Source organism: Gallus gallus, chromosome 2, assembly GCF_016699485.2.
Source record: "Gallus gallus isolate bGalGal1 chromosome 2, bGalGal1.mat.broiler.GRCg7b, whole genome shotgun sequence".
Lineage (NCBI taxonomy): Eukaryota > Metazoa > Chordata > Aves > Galliformes > Phasianidae > Gallus > Gallus gallus.
In genome coordinates this window covers 115,200,876-115,221,309 of record NC_052533.1, presented here as the reverse complement: position 1 = coordinate 115,221,309, position 20,434 = coordinate 115,200,876, and the positions used below count along the sequence as shown (strand labels likewise).

General features: G+C 40.1%; 1 protein-coding gene across 5 annotated transcripts in view; it reads left to right on the top strand.

Moving 5' to 3' along the window:
* The window catches only part of CPA6 (carboxypeptidase A6), an 87,055-nt gene that overhangs the window by 52,517 nt on the left and 14,104 nt on the right, over nucleotides 1-20,434 (top strand). For 3 of the 5 annotated variants that reach the window (NM_001006344.2, XM_040677575.1, XM_025147085.2), the window contains 4 exons: nucleotides 2,132-2,275; nucleotides 6,035-6,149; nucleotides 7,244-7,345; nucleotides 8,116-8,220. In NM_001006344.2, coding sequence (NP_001006344.2) covers nucleotides 2,196-2,275; nucleotides 6,035-6,149; nucleotides 7,244-7,345; nucleotides 8,116-8,220 — 402 coding nt within the window. In that variant the 5' untranslated portion in view covers nucleotides 2,132-2,195. The remainder of the gene's footprint in view (nucleotides 1-2,131; nucleotides 2,276-6,034; nucleotides 6,150-7,243; nucleotides 7,346-8,115; nucleotides 8,221-20,434) is intronic. The other 2 variants (NM_001396602.1, XM_025147084.3) reach the window with 1 other exon arrangement.

The following is a 20,434-nucleotide window of genomic DNA, read 5'->3' as shown; positions in this document are numbered from 1 at the left end:
CATGCCTGCTTTTCAATCTGTCTTCTGTGTGTCTTCTTTTTATGCACGGTCTCCATGCCATGCCAAGGACAAGCTGGAAGTTGCAATATAAATAAAATGTTTGTTGGAGAAATGTGTTTCTTGTTACATGTGTTATAGAACAAAAGCAATTGGAGTGGTACTCTGAATAGCACAGGTAACACCTCCCAGATGAGTGCTCAATACTTTGTTTACATTGCAGAGTATACAAAGGGAGAGTCAGATGAGAGCAAACTATTCTAATAGGGAACTGGGTCAAAGAGGAGTGGTTTGCATTGTAAAAATGGGATGTTTTTGTCTCACTTCCAGGACAATGCTAGTACTGAAATATTATTTTCACCACCAGATTCAGGGATGAAACATACTGCTGATTTCATCAATTAAGTAACTGACTGGTTCTGGTTTTGACATTCCCTTGCAGCCAATAATGTAAGGGACAGCTAGAATACCTCAGAAAAAAACTCCATGATGTTATAAGCAGTGATGTGAATACTTGTTGGCCTATCCCCTCCATGATAATGCAGAAATCCAACAAAATGACTCATGAGTAACTATCAAGAATACAGACAAGTTTCAGGTGTATCTCAATTGTGATTTTCTTTCTTAATTAATAACTTAATTAAGTAACTTATTTCCATATTTGTATGTGTAGACATCATGAAACATTTCAGTTGCATTTAGTTTGCATATAAAAATCAATTGCTATTTTTATAAAGATGGCTCACACAGAGCTGATTGATATGCTGTTATTTCAAGAGCAATGGGGTTTTTACCCTCTGTGCTGTGTGTTTTTAAGAAAAAATCTTAGAAGTCAAATGTACATTTCTAATTAACCATGTTTAAAATCAACTCCATTGAATTAAGGAGGAAATTCACTGAATGACTGTAATTACTGAAAATAGAAAAGATTGATAGACTAACAAACATAAGGTGTTAGCACAGTGAGAGTATCTTTATTTATAAGTTATGTTTAGCACCATTTAATTCATGAGTTCAGTTTCTACTGACCATCTGCCACAGCTGCTGTCAGTTTCTCCAGCCTCGAGAACTTTGCCAATCCTGGTTTTAGACTGCAAAAGATGCTGCGCCCACCTGGCAAGATCACCTAGATCTATAGATCATACTGTGCCAGCATGAAGCAGAGAGAGGTTTTGGCAGGAATAGAAGAGGATGCCGCTGTGTTCTGATCTTTTCCTTACGATGTAGTGGACATTTAATTGCATTAAGCCGGACTGAAGTCACTCCTGCTTGAGAGGCAGTATCAGGTCAGATGCCTTCTTGACAGAATATTCTTACTACCACCTGAGAAATGGCTGGAACTAACCCTCTGTTGCAAGAGTGTACTCTCTTCTCCAAGGTTTGTAGCAAAACCAGGCAAGATGTGCCAAATATTTCATGTTCTGGGCTAAAATTTCCAAGTGTATTTCAAATTTGTCAACAGGAGAAAGTAAAACCTTAGGTATGTTCAAGTGTAGATTCCACATTAACAGCTGTGCTATCAGTTAGTAACTAGTGTGCTTTTTTAAAAGATTGTGAATATTTCACTATATAAATTCTATCATTTTGTCACTTCATTTAAAATTATTGAGTGGAACACAGCTTCCTTCAGAGCACTGATAGCTTTATGTCACTGAGCTCTGATCTATTTATTATCAAGAATAAAATGGGCACACTTTGCAAACAACACTGGTATGTGCGATACTTTCTACCTCTCCTGAGCGTTCACATCTTTTAGTGCCCTAGTGAACACATAAAACACTTTGTAAAGCAAATTTAAAAAACAATCATGGACTCCACAGGAGGAAATACAAAGGGAACATACAGTAGTCTGCTGAGGTGCAAGAAGTTGGAGGTGGCCTTTGTTTCAAGCCATTTGAGGAGGCATGTCCTCGAGGTCTTTTTTTTTTTCCCCACTGCAGAATCTCCCATGAGAATTCTGGCAAGCTGGAGGCAATCATTCCTCAAGACTTGCTTCATTCCCCACAGATGTTCAGCTGAACCACTTAATATGATTTTATTGTCTATATTATTCCTAGAGTGTGTTTGCCTGCATAGCTTCAAGTGTCCCATCTCCTGGATTTCCCCACCTACACTGAATACATATGAATTACAGGTTGGTTCCTGCACTACAGGTGGACTTGTGGCAGCCCAGCAGCACCTTCCACATCTCTGAAGGTATGGTCATCGATGTGCGTGTGCCACAGAACACGTCCCGAAGTCTGCTACCCTACCTCCAGCAAGCCAACATCCACTACACGTAAGCCTGTGCTTCACCTTCTGTGCATCTCTGCAGAGATCTGGCCTCCCAGGCAGATCTACCACGTGTGTGCTTGAAAATATGTTCCACATAGCAACTAGACTGGCAGGCAGCTAGACATTGCCAAGAAAACAACCATTTTAATGGGAGAACAGAAAATCTCCCACAGGAAGGCAGTTTTAATTAAATGTCCTCCTTTGGAGTCAAGCTTAAGTGTTTTCAAAGTATAGGAAATCACATCTGTGATTGAGAACGGGTAATTACTGATTCTGCAGTCTGCTTTGCCTCTCCCTGTGTTCAGCAGGAGCTGGGCTTGTTTACAAGTGTGCTGTAAATGAGGAGGTAGGCATTCATGAATTATAGAGGAACATACTAGTTCTGTCATATAACACTCCATTCCTTGTGACCCAATTCAAGTCATATGGAATAAACACATGTTCAGGATCACACATCATTTACAGTGTTTCTTGAAAGCATTCCAGACAGTTTTTTTAAGTATACTTGTCAAATGATATTTATCAATTTGATACACTTACACTAGACACGAGTGATGATCTTGTCATTAAAGCCTTTTCAAGTGCGGTGCGGAAGTACATGGGTACTCAGCTGATGAGTTATTTGAATTCTCACCAGCATTTGCTGAATAAAGCCCTACATGAGACTATTTATATTTACTTCTCAGTGAGAAGAGAATGGCACAAAGCTTACTGTATTTTATATGTGCTGGTATCAGAATTCCATTCTTATTATACCTACAGTCTCTTACTAATGTGTCATTTTAAAAATACGAAAGCAGACATAAGGTAATTATTTACACAGGCCCACTAGCTGAAGGTCAGAGCTGCTTTCATGTGGGTTTTACACTGCTGCAGGGTTGTTTACATTTAAAAAAGGAGATAATGGTTTCTGTAATTGTTTTACTGCACTTACAACAAGAAGTCCCTTAATTACGGTGCCCCAGCAGCTGCATTCACACATGTTCTTGCTCATAGTAAGTCCCCTTAAATGAAATGTCAGAAGGACAACTAGTATGTGTCAAAAACAACCATCGTACTTGGAGAACTTTATGTAGGTTGCAAAAGAGAGCATGAAAAGGTAAGAAGTACTTGAGCTAAGGGTCTCAGCAGTTTACCTAGAATTGTATTAAGTTACAAACACAGGAATTACACTACCTTCGCTTTTCAGAGGGCCTCTGTGACACTTGGTGCACATGGGGTATGTGCCCTGGAGGAAGCCGGGCAGCATTTTGCTAGGGCCAGGCTGTATCTTTGCTCTTCCCCTTCATCTCCCTGCTTCCCATTTGGAGACATTTGCTCGTTTCCAGCCATTGGGATGCTCAGCATCAAACCCTGCAAAGTCTTGGATGCTGTGCATATGCTCGTGCTGACATGACCCCTGAGATCTGTAGCTCAGTGAGAGCTGGGAGGGTTTGTCAGGAGAGGAGCAGCAGGTATAGGCTGGGGCTGGAGGCAGGCTGCAGGGGTGGACTGCCACTGCCTCAAGACAGGAAGCATTAAGCAGACCTAATAATGAAGAGGATGAATAGCCTTGGCCTGAAAGACAGGCTGTCTGTCCCAGTGCTCGACTCTATGACAACGGGGTGAAGTAGGATGAGAGATAATGGCCCCAAGTTGCACCAGGTGAGATTCAGGTTGGATATTAAGAAAAAATGAGGCATTGGAACAGGCTGCCCAGGGAGGTGGTCTTGGTATTCTAGAGCCATGCAGATGTGGCACTGAGGGTCATGGTTAGCAGTATGGTGGTAATAGGCTGATGATAGCTCTAGATTATCTTAGTGGTCTTTTCCAACCTTAATAGTCCATGATTCTATGATTCTATGATTCTATGATTCTATGATTCTATGATTCTATGATTCTATGATTCTATGAACATGACGGCTATAAACAGGCCAGGTATCAGGTAAACATTTGCAGCACTGAGTTGTCTAAATTTTTAGTTCTCTGGTTCTCTGGCAATAAAGCCATTTAGGTTGTGTTCAATTCTCAGGAAATTAAGAGCCTCTGGATGTTATAAGCACACAGTACACAGTTGTTTAAAAGTAAATAAAAACTATTTGGAGTACAGACACACAGACATTTGGGAGCTGTGAAATTGAATCTAGCACTGTAAAAGCAAACAGAGCTTGATCCTGGCAGGTACTGACATTAATTGGAAGTCAGCACAGCAGGTAAGCATTTCTTTAACATATTAGACGTCCTAATGATTTGAATAAAACCACTGCTTTAATCTAATTACAAGTTTTAGTGTTTTCCCGGCCTGGTCTTATAAGTGTATGGCAGTTTGCAAGTCAAGACTATAAGTCCTTAGTAGGACTTATACTGATTAGAATATATTGATGTAGAACAATGTAATTCCTAATTATGCAATTACTTCCCTATGACATTTTAAGAATGCCGATAACCTTTCCTTTGCTTTGTATGCAGATACAGACCTAGACTAGATATTAGGAAGAAATTCTTTGCCATGAGAGCAGTGAGACACTGGAGCAGGTTGCCCGGTGAGGTTGTGCATGCCCCCTCCCTGGAAGCACTCAAGGCCAGGCTGGATGGGGCTGTGAGTAACCTGGTCTAGAGGGAGGTGTCCCTGCCTATAGCAGGAGGTTAAAGGGGATTTTAACCCTTCCAACCCAAACCATTCTATGATTCTGCGATTTGATTATCTTTGAGTTTCTGCTGTGCTGCTTATTTTGGAGAAAATTGAATGCAGTTTCTTTCCATCTCTTTCTGATAATTGAACTAATGCCTACAAGATTTTAAAAGGCCAGGTGTGAGCATCATTTTACAGGAATAAGTGGTACAGTGATCACACACTGCCATGCTCTAGGAGTTCCATTCCAAAGGTGGTGGCAACACCAGCACCGCCCTCAGTTTTACAGACATCACTGTTGCTGTCAGTGACGGTATTCCCAGCTTCTGCAGCTGCGTGACAGACAATCCACCCTCTATTTTTAGATATTTTCTACACTATACTTTTAGATGTGCATCCTTATTTAGTTTTGCAATGAAACAGGAAAATGTTCAGCCTTTCCTGCCTTTCACTCTTAAGGCAAAGACCCTACCACTAATTATGCAGGTTATTCACATGTTTGTTACACTAACTTAATGCTGTTCTGCGTTTTTCACAAGTTATTTTGAGATAACTGGCAGACAACTGTTGCAAAGTAGATAAATGCAAACAACAAACCACATTTAAGACCCTATCTTTGCTGTCATGTGTTGCAATTCACAGAATAATGCTGTCAAAGTCTCCATTTTTTGTTTTGCCTCTGCAACTTGCAGGTATACGTAGTGTTTCATGCCAGTACAATACTCATGAGAAAAAGTATGCATGTCTTATTCTAAGCCTGAAAACATGATTTTATGGTTTTCAAATCAAAGTTTGAAGACATGTAGTCACATATAACTAGATTATAAAAGATGACAACAAATGCTGATCCATAAACAAATGAAAGTGGCTTCTTCACATTGGCTGCATTATTTTCATCATTCTGCTTTATTCTCTTAAGAAGCTCATTGTGTTTTTTGAAGGCACCGTTACATTTCAAAGCAAGAGGACTATTTATGTGACAGTGTATATTCAAATAAGCCTGAAGCACTGTACTGCCATGATATAACAGATGAAGTAGCGCCAGGGTGTTTTAGCTCCTGCTGTATTTCTTCTAAATGTGACTGTTGTTCTGCTTTAGCGTATGTGTTCTACTGGCTGCTCAGAAAAAGCTGTATCTTTTATTTCACCTAGGATTCTCATATCAGACCTACAGAAAGCAATAGAAAACGAAACAGGACAGAGGGCATCTAGGCATCGAAGGTCCCTCCCTGCGTATAACTACGAAGTATATCACTCCCTGGAAGAAGTACGTGGAAATTCATATTGCACCTGGTATCTGCTACACCTCTGTCTTCAATGAGGCTGAAGTTTCACTCTCTGTAGAAGCAATGGTTGCTTGGTTATCTTCAAAAGTGTGCTAAATGCCTCCTCAGAAATAGGTGCCTTCTTAAAATACACGTATATATTGTTATGTATTTGTACTCAAGGCATATATTTACATGTAACTGTCTCTGACAGCTTCTGAGTTTTGATTTTAAAATAGGCCTTTTGATGCCCTGTCTCTGGAGATTTTCAAGGCAAGTCTGGATCAGGCCCTGGACAACCTGGTAGCTGTGCATGTTCCTGTTCATTCAGGGGAGTAGGACTAGATGACCTTTAAAGGTCCCTTCCAATTCTAAGGATTCTATGACTCTATGATTCTGATGGATTTAGAGAGTTCAGTAAGTGATTGCTCTCACTGAGTTAAGTAAACAATATAAGCAAATGTTGAAGCATTTGCATGAGGCATCCAAAGCCTGAAAAACATTTCAATACAGACTCATGTATAAGTGATGCTAACCTGAAAGATAGCTGGTAAGTAATCTATAGATTTTGGTGTATTCACACAGTTTCATAGTTTCAGCATGCACCAAAATTAAGACTCTGGACTGAGCGTGCAGCTGTGCCTCAGTGAGATCTGGTGCCTGTGAAACATGTAACGTAAGTAATGCTGAATCCCACAGGTGCTCCTTGCTTACTGAATCTGTTTGCCATCCCATGTCTTGGAAAGCAGACATGGGCCTCCTTCCATCCATTCTTTATATTTAATGGGAGCACCTGATTAGCTTCATACCCAGATTCTTGGTGAACAGCTAATGCATTCCAATACTAAAATGGGGAGAACAAAAAAGAAGGGAGAAAAAAAAATACAGGCTGCTTCCAGCCTCTGGCAATAGAAATATGGGAGCTCAGTGATAATTCAAGTATGAAAACAAAAACAAAACAAATAAGGTAAAAATAAAAACTACAAGAAAATCCAAAAACATTCTGAGGACTGGGAGCTGAGGTTAGTTAATGAGTTACAGCTACTTCCCATGAAACGCAAAGACTGAAGCAACAGTTTTATTTCTGTATTTGCAGATCGAGGAATGGATGTATTATCTGAACAAAACTCATTCAGATCTTGTTCATATGTTCTCTGTTGGAAAATCCTATGAAGGGAGACCACTGTATGTGCTCAAGGTAATGATCAAGTGCTCATTAATCTGGCTAAATTCTGGGATCAGTGGCAGATGGTTACTTATATCAGGTGCACCAGAGATGCAGGTTATCAGGGTTTCCTAAAGGAAGAATTGCCAAGTCCTAAGTGTATCTCTGAACTTGGCCTTAAATGAACCAAAAAAAATTTTTTTAGGCTGGAAAATTTAAATCCCAGTCCTATTCACTTGGATTGATATGCATGCACCTAGCACACAGCAGGTACCATTAGCCAGGTTTGGATTTCAGGGAGCTGGAAAGTTTTGTAGCCAATTTGTAAAGCAGTTATGCCAGAGAGGGACCCCAGAGGGCTCTGGATCCTTTCTCAGCACATGCCACACACGCACCCGGTTTGGCTGTTGACAAAAGTCCAGGACTGTGTGCTCTCAACTCAAAATATTAGGATGACAGAATGAGAAGATGTTAACCCAGGACTAAACAAGTTACTTTCAATATAATTTTCATCCACTGTTGAGGAGTTCCTAAAATTTGATTCTCCATTAAGGTGTTCCTGCAGCATTGTTTTTCCTCAGCCTGCTCCATGTGATAGTTAAGAACCTCCTTCCTTGTAAAAGAATTGACAGATCTCACTTTTCTTGTAATGTTGTTTTGGTTTTTTTTCCATCGATCAGGTTCACTATCTTGGCCATACCTGCATATCATCAGTAGTCTGTTATCTTCTTACATCTTATATTATTGTGTTTTACTAATGTCATAAGATCTATTGATATGTCTGTGAATATTCAAACTTCAAGCTAGGTAAAAGATCACGACCTTACAAGAAAGCTGTCTGGATAGACTGCGGGATTCATGCAAGAGAGTGGATTGGCCCTGCCTTTTGCCAGTGGTTCGTGAAAGAAGTAAGTATTTGAAATGCTTTAGAGCCACGCAGCTCCTTCAGTTCAATAAACATTGCATGTTTGCTATAGCCAATCTGGCAAATCACTAGTATGAACCATAGCTATTACTTTAGTGCTTTTTTTTTTTTTTAATTAGTATTTGTAGAACGCTAGGTGCTTGGTAAATTAAGCTGATAGTGACAGCCAGACACAGTTAGGCACAGGACAAAAATATGCCAGACATACATTGGCAGAGATGTGAAGCACGATTTTATTCCAAGACCTAAAAATGTGATTCTGGTAATTGTCCAGGTAAATCAGTGCCAGCATGTACTGACTCAAATGAGTGCAGCAATCCTATTGCCTTGAGGACTGAAATTAAAACAACAGCAACAAAAAGACATTTCTCTTTTGTGCAATTCTATAGGAACAGGGAACTAAAATTGCATACAAATTTCACCTAAAATGATAGTTTTCATGTTCTCTGAGTATCACGTGATTCATCCAGTATTTCTTTGATTCTGTGTTATCAGATTTATACTCCCTTTGTCTTTCATATCCAAAGTCTAACCTTCATTTCCATCCCTATGCCATTTCTCAAATGCTCAGGGAAATCAAAGCACTTGCAATTTTGCATTATACTTGTGCGATGTTCTTTAGGAGTTTATTTAACATCAACACTTAATCTCTTCTGATTTGGGATTCATTTCAGCTGCATGACATGTTTGCAGGATTTTGACATTTCGCCTTAGCCAAAAAACTTTTGCTGAAGATAATATAAGCTGCATAGCGTAGACTATTCTGTAATGAAATTTACAGAAGTCAAATAGAGATTAAAAAAAAAACAAAAACCAGCAGATGTGCTTTGAGTATTTTTGCATACCGTTTTTTGCACAGAACATGATGCAAAATCTTTATTTGCAAGGTCCTTCCTATGAACATGATTTCCTCACTTCTCTTTCACCTTTCCTCTGTGAATCCCACAATTCTGACTTAAACTATCTGCCTTTATTTTCTGCGATGTCTCCATTCAGCAAAAAGATCCTTACCCTGTGAGTCACTTCATGAGAGTAAATTTCTGCATCATGAACACTCAAGGATCATAGAAAAGAATCACAGAAAGGCCCTGGTTGAAGGGACCTCGGAGATCATCTGGTCCAACCTCACATCCTAATGATATTAGGCTGTGTCTTTGCTGCAGAGATAGCTGAGATGATCTTATTACGAGAAGTCAAAGCAGCAACACGTATAGCAAGTATTGAAATAATGAGGCCATTACAATCTAGGCTGCTGGTGCACAGGTGGGCTAAACCAGATCCAGAAGCTGCTTTCTAAAGTTGTATGCAATGATAATGCGTGTTCTTATTAGGACTACTGTTAGTGTGAAGGTGAACAAACTTGCAAGTATTTCTGAGCAGCTCTCCTACCCAGGAGAACAGGTTGCAGGGAGGCAAGGAGAGGTTTGGAACAGACAGACACTTGTGGGAAAGCCTTCTGCTCGAGTACATCTTCCTTATGGAGGTTTTAACATAAAGTACTACAGTGTGGCAGTAGGGTAAAAATCATGAGATTTCTCTGTAGAGCTTATGGAAGAATATGGCCTGTGCATGTGTATATGAAAACCTTCTGGCTGTTATTTGAGATCCCCGGAGAGTAGCTTGCTAGTAGGAATATTTCGCTACCTATATAAAGGCATTTTCCTAGATTAAAGAAAGTTTTTACAGTACTGAAGAGTTCCTTGAGACTACAAGAATGTACAGTTTTGCACATCTTGGTCATGCATTGCCTTTGTTTGCCGATGGCAGACATTTTCTTCTTTTGTTAGAGCAATACTTCAATCCAGCAACTGGATAAGAATTGTGCTTGCTGATTCATTATTTTAAAGTGGCAAGGAGGGTGGGAAGGAGAAGACAATTAGATTGTTTACATTAGGATAATGCTTTTCTCAAATGGATTGGGCATTTTGAGAATGAACTCTGTGAAAACTGAAGGAGTCTTTGTACTTCAAACTCTGTAATTCTGTTTCTCTGGCAAACTCCCTCCCATAAGCACCTCAGCAGCCCAGCAGCACTTTCCATCCTCCCTTGTGCCTATGTGCAGTTCTGAGAAAGGGCAGTCCTCTTGGAAACCAGTTTTTCCAGGCATGTCTGCTGACTCTAAGGAATAGCAACACAAGCTTATTGATTCAAGGCAAGCAAAAGGAGAAATTGGATTTATGTGATGTTAGCTTCTTTGCTAGCAGGAGCAGTGTATACGTGTCCCTTTTCTGTGCAGGCAATCTGAAATACTACCTTGCTTTCACTTCACCCTATAGCCTCTGTCACTTGTTTCCATTGCCACTGTCAGACTACTGAGGGGCCATTGGTTCCCTGTGGGCCATAGCTGGGGGCACTGGAGACCTGAAAGCCCATCCCTTCCCACCATCCCAGACAGAAGCCCCAGGCATTGCCAAGACCAGGCTGGGAAATGGTCCTGCAAGTGGGCCTGGTTTAGTGGGGCCTATGGCCAACAGGACTGGGCTGTGGGAAGTGGGGACCACCCCTGCTGTGAGTTTGTTGTGGTGATGGCCTCAGGGGATTAATGGGGCCCTGGGCAGGGTTGGGGAGCCCTGGGGTGGACAGGGCCAGCATGGGCTGGGGCAGCCCTCAGGGCCCTGACAACCATAAGCTAAGAAAAAATATATTATTGCTTACATTGAAGCACTTGACTTTAATTTCAAAATTGTTTTGTACATAGGAAACCTCTTGACCTAACTGGGAGGTCTATGTGGGATTCAAGACATAATTCTGAAGGATCCATACTCCAGTATACCATAAGGCTTTTCAAGAGATTTAGCTTAGAAAACAGCCTCTACATATGAATGTACATTCAAGCTCAAGACTTGACCCAGATAGCCCAGCCAGCTTGGGAGCCCCTGCTATCTTTCTTGTGCTCCTGGAAGCAGCAGGTTCAGGGTGCCAGCCCATTTTCTGTGAGCATGGGATACATCGCCTACCTCTATAGGGTAGAGGTGTCATCAGGCAGCTGGTTGTTAGTGGCTTGCCGGGTTACAGGCAGCAGTCTCCCACTTTCTCCAAAGCATCTGGAGATGCTCAGCCAAGCACATCCTGACTCCTATCTGTATGAAAATGTAAAGCAGAGCAAGGCAGAGCAGACTTGGTAAATGAGAATGTGGGGCCACAGAGTGAGAAGCTTATTCTGGATTCAAGCAAATACACTAGTTAGAGAAAAAGAACAGATGAAGTAAGGAAAGAGAGAGAAAGATCTAGAACGAGAGGCTTAAGATTAAAAAGAGAAAGAACACACAGGAAAGAGTTTTGCAGTATGTGCTAATGCAATTTTGAAGTACAAAGCCAAACCTCTCTGTCTTCTGAAACAAACAAAAGGAGAGCAAAGACTATTGTTTGGGTTTGGGGTGGGTTTTTTGTTCACTTTTTTAAAAACTGTAATCTACTCCAGCATGAGCTCTAGCCTTGGCTCTGTATCCTGTAGGTCTGGTGTTAAAAAGAACTTCAATGTTTGTTTCTGTAGAAGGCATCTCTTAAAAGATAATCAGATGTTCTACAGGAATTAGCAATACTGGTGACCTCTGACAAACCCTACCTCATGGTCACTGCATTTCAAGTTAAGAAATGGGACTGCTGTGCACAATTTAGGTATCAGCTTAAGAGCCACAGAGGAGTGTCTGTGCTGTTATCGTAGTAGAAAACTTGGTAACAGATACTTGCCACGGATAACAGGTTACAGTGGAGTCCCACCAACTTTAAGCCTTACTCAGCTGAAAAGGGTCAGAAAAAAAGTCCCTGACAGTGGAGTATAGGGAAGCAAAAGGAACTGAGAAAGGAAATGGAACTGATTACATGTGGACTAATCTGAAGGCAGCCTGCAAGGATACATGAGTCTAATGGAACCCATAATTATCAAATATAACATATTAGACCAAAGAAGCCCTTTGTGGAATTTAAGAAGCAAAATCTACAGACTTTCTGATGAAGTACATTAAGTATGTATATGTGTTAACAAAAAGCATTTAAATTCGCTTCACTGAGTGTGCGGATATTCAGGAGAAGTAAAATTCAGATATCAAATTATCCAGATCTCAGATTCGGAATTTTACCATTGTTTTGAAATTTTGAAATATGTTTCACAGGCTGCTCTTCAAATTAACATCAAAACTAGATTCTATTTCAGTTTTAGTGGAAGCAGATGAGGATTCACATTACATCTGGTTTGACTTTCTTCACTCTAATAAATGCTGCCATTTGATCCATCCCAATGACGTATAACCTTCAAATGCCACTCACACAACGTTTTCAGAAAACAAAATAGAAGAGATGCAACTTTAAGATGCACTATTTTTTGCTTCCATTGAAGGTTTTGTATTTTAAATCTAAAAGATTAGAAAATTCAAGAAGTTTAATGAAAAATGTTCAAGAAGAAAAAATGGATCGTACCTTTACTTAGAGTCCAATGACAAGTAGATAGATAAAGTCTGTTGAGATGAAGTGTGTTCCCCTAAGGGAGCGACCTTATCAAGACTCCTCATGAAATCACAAGTAGTCTCAAACTTTGGAAGTATACCACTCTCTACCATTATCATTTTCTCCAATTCTCAAGAATGTATCCTTTTCAGGAAAAAATGGAGAACTATCATTTTGTCTTGTTTCAACAGATCTACATTTCATAAGTGATTAAGGCATTCTCTTTCATAGACTGCCTAGGCTCCTACTTTTTTGAAACGTTTAAAATTTGTGGACTTGCCTCAAAATAATATTATTATTCTTTGAATATGTGCCAGCTTATATTGCGTTGCACGTACCCACATTTCTTTACTGTGAGACTATTGTGCATTTTTTTTCCTGGTTTAGCAATGTTCCTGGCTGCCTCCTCTGGGACAGAACCTAGCCAATATCTAAGACCTTTGCTAAAAAAATGTTCAGAACTACTTCTGCCTTTTCTGATTTGATCAACGTTTCTTTATAAAGTTTGGTTCAGGCATTGACCTTGCTAGGACACCCACAATGGCTCTCTCACCTCCATCCAAATGTCCACTAGGAAGGAGCTGTCCAAATGCACATCTTTGAATCCCTGCTCATCTTGTCCCTTAAATATAGGCCATAATAGTTGTCTCATCTCAGAAGAATCTCAAATCTGAAAAAAAAGAATCAGTATGCTCCATATACTTCAGTTTGTGAGATGCGTGGCTGGAAGTCCGAATTCTGAAATGTGTGTTTCCTATGATCCCAATTATATGAGTTTCCAAATTATCCACCACGATGTGCTTATACTTCATAGTGCAGCCAGGAAGCAAATATGCAGCTTCAGAAAGAAAAATTAAACAGAGAGGGCAGAGTGTTTTAAAATGCTGACATTGATATTAATTGCTTCCAAAACCAGGCCTGAATCCCATCTTTTCACTTCATAATAATGAGCTAAGAGAGACACAGAGACTGTCCAGGATGCAAAATGACAACACCTGCCTGCACAATGCTAAGCATGGGACTGATTTATGAGAAATCATGTGGGATGGATACTGCCAATTAGGCAGCTATTAGGCCTGTGGACCAGGCTCCAGAGACCAGCTTTTACAAGGAATTTTGCATGGTTTGAGGCCTCAGATTCTTCCTCAGGAATGTTTATGAAGTGCTTGATTGTGAAGGCGGGATACCTAAAATAATAGGGTATACAGGTATAGAACTAAAAAAGGGCAACTGTGTGACCAGAAGCAGGCCCAAGCAGGAGACCATGATGACAACATGACTTTTAAAGAGGTCTGATTATTTTTCAGTGCTGGGCAGACCGTGTGGTTAAAAGGCCATAAAGCTATAACTTTTCCTGCTTTAAGAACTGCTGAAAGCCAGTTTAACATTTAAACTCATTCTGCAAAATTCCTCAGTCCATGTCGTGATGGACAAAACACCTGTGGGATATTGCATCAACAATCAGAGCAGCACTCAGTCCATCAGCCCAGTGCTGATGTTCACTGTTAGGAATCAGCCTCACCTTCTCAATCATTTTGGGTAATGCTGAACTACATCGGTAAGGTTTTAGGATTCGGGAGATTTATTTTCCCTTGCTCTCCATAACTACCGGAGTCTCAAATGCTGCCTTTCTCCCTGGTGATGATGAGATTCAGACACCTGTTTTTCACCCACTTCAGAAATATTCTGATCTCTGGGCTCTGTAAGTGTGTTATATGAAGCAATACATCAATGTTTGTTAAAAATTAAATGCTTGGTCTATCATTTCTCAGCAGACTAGAGTCTTTGAAGGTGCAGATGAAATGACACATTCCCACAATCCAAGATTTCAGACTAACAGTAAAACAGTAATTTAAAGAATGCTCATTACACCTTTATTTAGGGACTCTTTTAGATAATGTAGTTAGTTCACCCTCCCCATTATATACTTTCCATCTCATTGTTTTTCAAGTTTTCTAAGCAGAAATTTTTGCAGGAAAGCAAGTACAGACTTGACTATCTCCCTGTATGCCATACATCTATTTATGCCACTCCTGATCCCGAGGACCCCGATCTTAGCATATCTTCGAGTACTGGCTCTCAGAAATCTGAAGAGCTTTTGAAACCCTTTGAAATATCTCAAAGTGAATCAGAGGCATGCAAGGCCAAAACAAATACTGCACCTGCAGCTTTTTTTCCTTCACCCTTTACCTGAATGCACTTCTTCTTTCCAAGGTCCTTTCCCTTCAGCTAAAGCTCTTCAGCTGATTTTGGCTTGACTTGATTTTTTTTCTTGTTGCTCTTTATACCACCATACCTGTTTTATCTGTGAAGTCTTCTGTGGGCTTTCCTTCTGTTCATCAGTTTTCAGTTCACTTCTAAAGACCAGAAGGGTCTACAGGCTGTATCCTGTCCCCTCGCAGCCCCCCTGCCCATGTGTCAGTGGTTGTGGCGTGGTGAGGACAGGGCTCTGCACCTTGAAGGCCCAGTCACCTGGTGATGGATCTCTCCACAAATGCTCTGACAGTTTTTTCAGTATAAATGTAATACAATTGTTGGAGCTTAATTTTCATTATTTGCCAGACTATAGTTTCCCCAGATGTCTTTTTAGCTGTCTAACCTAAGAAAAGAAATATCATCTTCTCTGAGTACTCCCTGTATATCCATTATCTGGGGGAAAAATCCATCTGTTTCATCCAGCAGCATCTATATTTGAAACACTCAGCCTTACTTATCTTTAGCTAACTCATTCTTTTCTGTCAGGAGCTTCTGCCTGAAATGCTATTTGTTTTTGCTCCATCAGAGAGTTCTCCTCTTTCAGCCTCTTCCCTCAGTACTTCATTCATCAGCCTCTCAACGGCAAGAGCCACTGGTGCAAATGCAGAATCTTTTTTATCCACAGGTTTTTTTTTTCTTCCTCCAAATACTGTCCCTGCCATCTGAAATTTCCATGCCATAGTCACACCTATCTGTGTCTAGGTTTTGCTGCTACTCAGCAACGCCCCTCCACTCCATAGCTGGTTTAGTTTTGAACCTCATTTCAGCAGCCATCTTGCATCCCACTTTGCTCTGAGTTTCTGCATCCGTGCTACTGAAAACAGAGGTTACCCATGTGCACCAATTCTGATGGGTGGGAAAATAAAGCAGCAGTGAACACTACCAACAAGACTGGGCCTTCAGTTGTGATGTTTTGGTGTTGGTTTTTTTTAATGGATAAAACCTAAGCCAATGCCAAAAAAGGTGGAGTGCAGTACCATTGTATCACCACAACGAGGCATGTGATGCATTGTTTTAAAAACAGCTGTAGCAAACTAGTACTGTGCTGTGCAATGTTGCTTCCTTTTTCATTTGGTTCATAGTGGATTTTCCCCAAGTTCTGCTCAACACTATTGTTGTTTAGAGAAGGTCCATTCCTTTGTGACAACTTCATGATGGCAAAAAAATAGAAAATAAAATAAATTAAAGTATTTCTGGTTTTCCTTTTCCAAAAGGAATAATATGTATATATGTTGCATGATTTCCTTTCTGCAATTTCAATTACTCAGCTGCAACTTCCTAACTATTCACGATCTTAGGGAGGTAAGATTTACTTTTCTTGTGCTTGCAGCTATTCATTTTTCATAATGTGAATGCATTTTGATAAAATAAAGGTAACTCTGCATCTGCTGCCTTGTGCTGCAGTAGGGACTTTCCAATGACGCTTGTGAAGGCCTTTGTGCTGCTGGGTGTGTTCTTCTTCAGTGCATGAAGATCATTCACGTTTTTGTTCTAACATATTACTTGTCCTGAGGAAGAAATCCTGCTTTATATTTTAGCAGTCCACTCCTGAGTGATGATGTTGAGTGAGTGGAACTTCAGTCCTACCGATATGCAGACACACTACTTAATATGAAAGACTGTGAAAGAAAATTCTGTATTTTGGACAGCTTAGTTGTTTCAGAAACTGAACTATAAGTAGTATTTTGTATCTTAATTGTTTAAACGCATCTCAGCTATTTAACTAAATGATGTATTCAAGTGAACTTAATCAGATTTCTGTTGACATGTACTACCTTGAGCCAACGTAACTAGAAAGCAAAATTTAATAATTATATTTTTCAGAGGTAAACATCTCAGTTGGCTGCTTCCAGGTTTGTGTGGTCATTAGGTGCATATGATTACTAATATATGATTAGCCTTTTAGAATAGCACAGGCTTTTCCTTTCCCTCCCGGATAGACTTGGACCTATTTGGAACTTAGGAGATTTTTTTAATGTAATACCTCTCTGAGTGGACCAAGAAGTTGTATCTCCTAATTACACTAAGATCTGTATAACTGTGTCTGGCTTCTTCACCACAAGATAGTCCATTTGTGTGGTCCATTTCACAATGGGACATTCTTTAACATATTGTCCCTCTGCCTCTCTTCTGCTTCAGTGTAATCTCTATCTGCATCCTTAAGCAGAGGCATAAACAAGCCCTTGGTGCCTGCAGGTCTTTGTGTTTTGTAAACTTTTCAGTGGGCCCTCTTCTGAGTTCTGCAGGGTAGTTGCAGCACACCATTAAATTTCATTGTTGTTTCAGGATTCTTCCTGCTAGCAACATTTTCTGTATATTGCCAAAGAGGAAGAAAGGTTTTATTTGGAAATAAACAAAGAAATAAACAAGTAATTGTTTCAGGTTACAGGTACGATTCAAACTTTGACCTTGCAAGTTGGTCTCCGTTTTAAGAGGTTCGGTTCCAGATACTCATTTGTGTCTTCTCCTTAGTGATGGGCTTACCACTCTGCCTGTGATCCGAGTGCCAAAGCAGGGCACTAGTAGTAACAAGGAAAATGGAGGTTAAAAGATCTACTGTTTGCAACTACAAAGATGGAGAAAACAACTGACTTGCCAAACTGATAAAGTGGCCATGAGTGCCTGAATGGCAGATTACAGCATTGCCCTGCTAAAATATAAGAAATACGGAGAATAGTAAAACATTATACATTGCCATCAGAAGGATATTTTAACTCATGACTTCCTAAATGGGTAGAAGAGCTCATCCTGCTTTATCAGGAGTGGTTTGATATGATTTCTGTTAGAACAGCAATAGAGCCAATTCCCTGTGCTAAAATGGTAACAGGTTGAATGGTAACAACATGAATGTTAAATTCAAAACCAGAAACAACGTAAGCTCATTGTTACCTTCAATGTAATAGCAATTAACTGGGGAACAGCAAATCATTATTAAGCTCACACACAGTTTCAGAGTTTTCCTCAATCCTGTCTCCTTGCTTTGTCCTTCTGAGTAAATCCCCTTACTTTATTAAAAGCACAACTGTATCCTAAATCCATTTTAAACTCCTGTATTTTATTGCCTTGGCTGTTTTGTTTACTTCATCCCCCAAATTAAATTTCATATGGACCAGATCCTCAGCCAGCCTAAACTGGCACAGGTCTATCAGCAACCACCACTCTGCTGATCCAGATGATTGAGTCCTCTGCTATTAATCACCGGTCGTTTCCCCCATCCCCCAGGCAGATTGCTTGCATGTTGTTGGCAGGGTTCCTGCATCATCTGTTCATTCACTAATAACTCTATTCAGCATTTATTGGGCCAGCCCTGCTCTCTGCGCATTCAGCAGCAAAGCTGCTATTGATTGCATGATGGGGAAGCAGAATCAAGCTCTATGAAGTAGCATCACTTTGTATTCTGAGAGCTCACTGCAAACTACAATGCAGTTAATTCACTAATGGCTTATATTCCTTTTGCCCGTGCCACGGTGAGGAGAAAATGTTTCAACACTGTTAGGGGGGCCGCATGATCATTATTTGGAAGATTTGAGAGTCACGTCCCAAACGATGAGCTGTGTGCTGTGCTCCAGGAGCAGCACACCTTGGTGCTCGTAAGGCACGTTGCCAAAAACCTCTGAGCTAAGGGAGGTAAGGTTATGCAGCCTGTGTTGCCTTATTATGTGTATCAAATAAAATTGCCAGATACAAATGTACTGTGAAGGACAAAATAATTTCAGGAACAAGGATGTGATCTCATACCAGTTTATAGCATCTATACTCTTGCTTTCTGTGAAAAAGAAAGCTGTACCAGGTCCATTACATTCTAAATGAAATGGTACTCAGAAAGGTCAACCAAATTACTAAGATAAACCATATATGCTTTAAAGAACAGAATTGAATGATTGATATATTTGGCTTTAGATCAGTTTTAAGACATAAAAGTTTGAAAAGTATTGCTGGGAACTGTAAAACCAAAGTTTCTCATAGTATTTCATCAACGATGGCAGCTACTAAAATGATACAGAGTAGCTTTAAGAAAATGAAAGGATGCTCGACATTTTGCAGTCTGTGTTTTGTTGGTGGTGGTGGTTTTAAGTGGCGATTCTTTTATTTAAGAAGAAAAAGATATCCTTCACAGGATTTAAGCCACATTAAACATGAAAAGGTATTAAAATATTTTCATTACGTCACTTTTTGCAGATTTGGAAAGGTTCTGAAAATTTCTCAAAGCCAACTCGTGATTTTTAAGGAATGTATTGCCTTAAATTGATGAATTATCTGTAGTTATTTTAAGGAGATGATTTTATAAAGTGTTTTGAAGAGTTCATTGTTCTAGCATTCTAGTTTACAGTACATTAAATATAACGCCCCAGTGTAACAAAATGCATAATTACAGATGTAATTTGCAGTGAAATAATGGCACACATAGTGAGAGGTACAAGCAACATGCCTGTTCCATTGCCTCTGTTACATAAATGCTCATCACAGAAACACGAGCTAAGCTGTATTTGTTAACACTGGCTAAAAAAAAGAAAAACATGAAAAAGTCAAGGAAGTGATGTGCGGTGACTTGTTTCCTCCCTGACCAAATTTCTTCTCCCTGAAATAGGCCTGATAAAGAAGTTCGTTTCCCTTGAGTCCCATTTTGGAGCACACCTTCATTCTGTTTTCAATGCAGTAACAGAGTCATACATATTTAACATTCGTGCTTACCTTATAGGCTTTTAATCCTGCTAAGATTTAAGTGTGTGGCAATGCACAGAGCAGCCCTGCTTCAATATGTGCTTTTGGCATGCAGAACATTGACGAAACAGAGCCTTTGTCTTCACAGTCATTATTTCTGAGTAACCGTTGCTTTCAGTTTTGATGAAATTACTTTTTTACTTTAGCTGAAGTTCCCTGAACACCATTACCATTATCCAAATGTATTTGTAGCCTTTCTGTGGCTTCCTTAATACAAAGAAATTGAATTTAAATGCCATACCTTTCCAGCTAAGAATCTGGGGAATTGATGGCAAAGGGGCCCAGAGGCCTGTGACCTCTGCATTGGCCAGAGATACTTTTTCCAGTGTCCCCATGGCTGCAGCAAGCTGCTTTCAAAAATCTGCTGTCCTCCACTTCTCCCCTGTGACAACCTTGCCCTAATTCAACATCTCATCCCGCTGCATGACAGAGGGTAATGAACAGCTGAGCAAAAGTATTGAGGAGTCTCATTCGGCCCTCAGTAAAGAAAAAAACAACATTCACACTCCTCAAGGAATAAATTCCAGCCCAGAAAAATCCAATGGTATAGGCATTTTGTACAGACATCCCACAAAAGGCATCCATCAGTCCCAGTGGCAGAGTCAGTAATCCAACCAGCTGCATGGATTGGAGCCCAGAAGTATTGAAATCCTGCACTTCACACCATTCCCTAGCACTTGTCAATTGAAAAGCTTTTAGCTTACTTTATCTCAGAACAACTTTGTCTACTGTGCCCCAAACACATTTCCTCTTGTATCCCGAGGGCTAGGTATGCT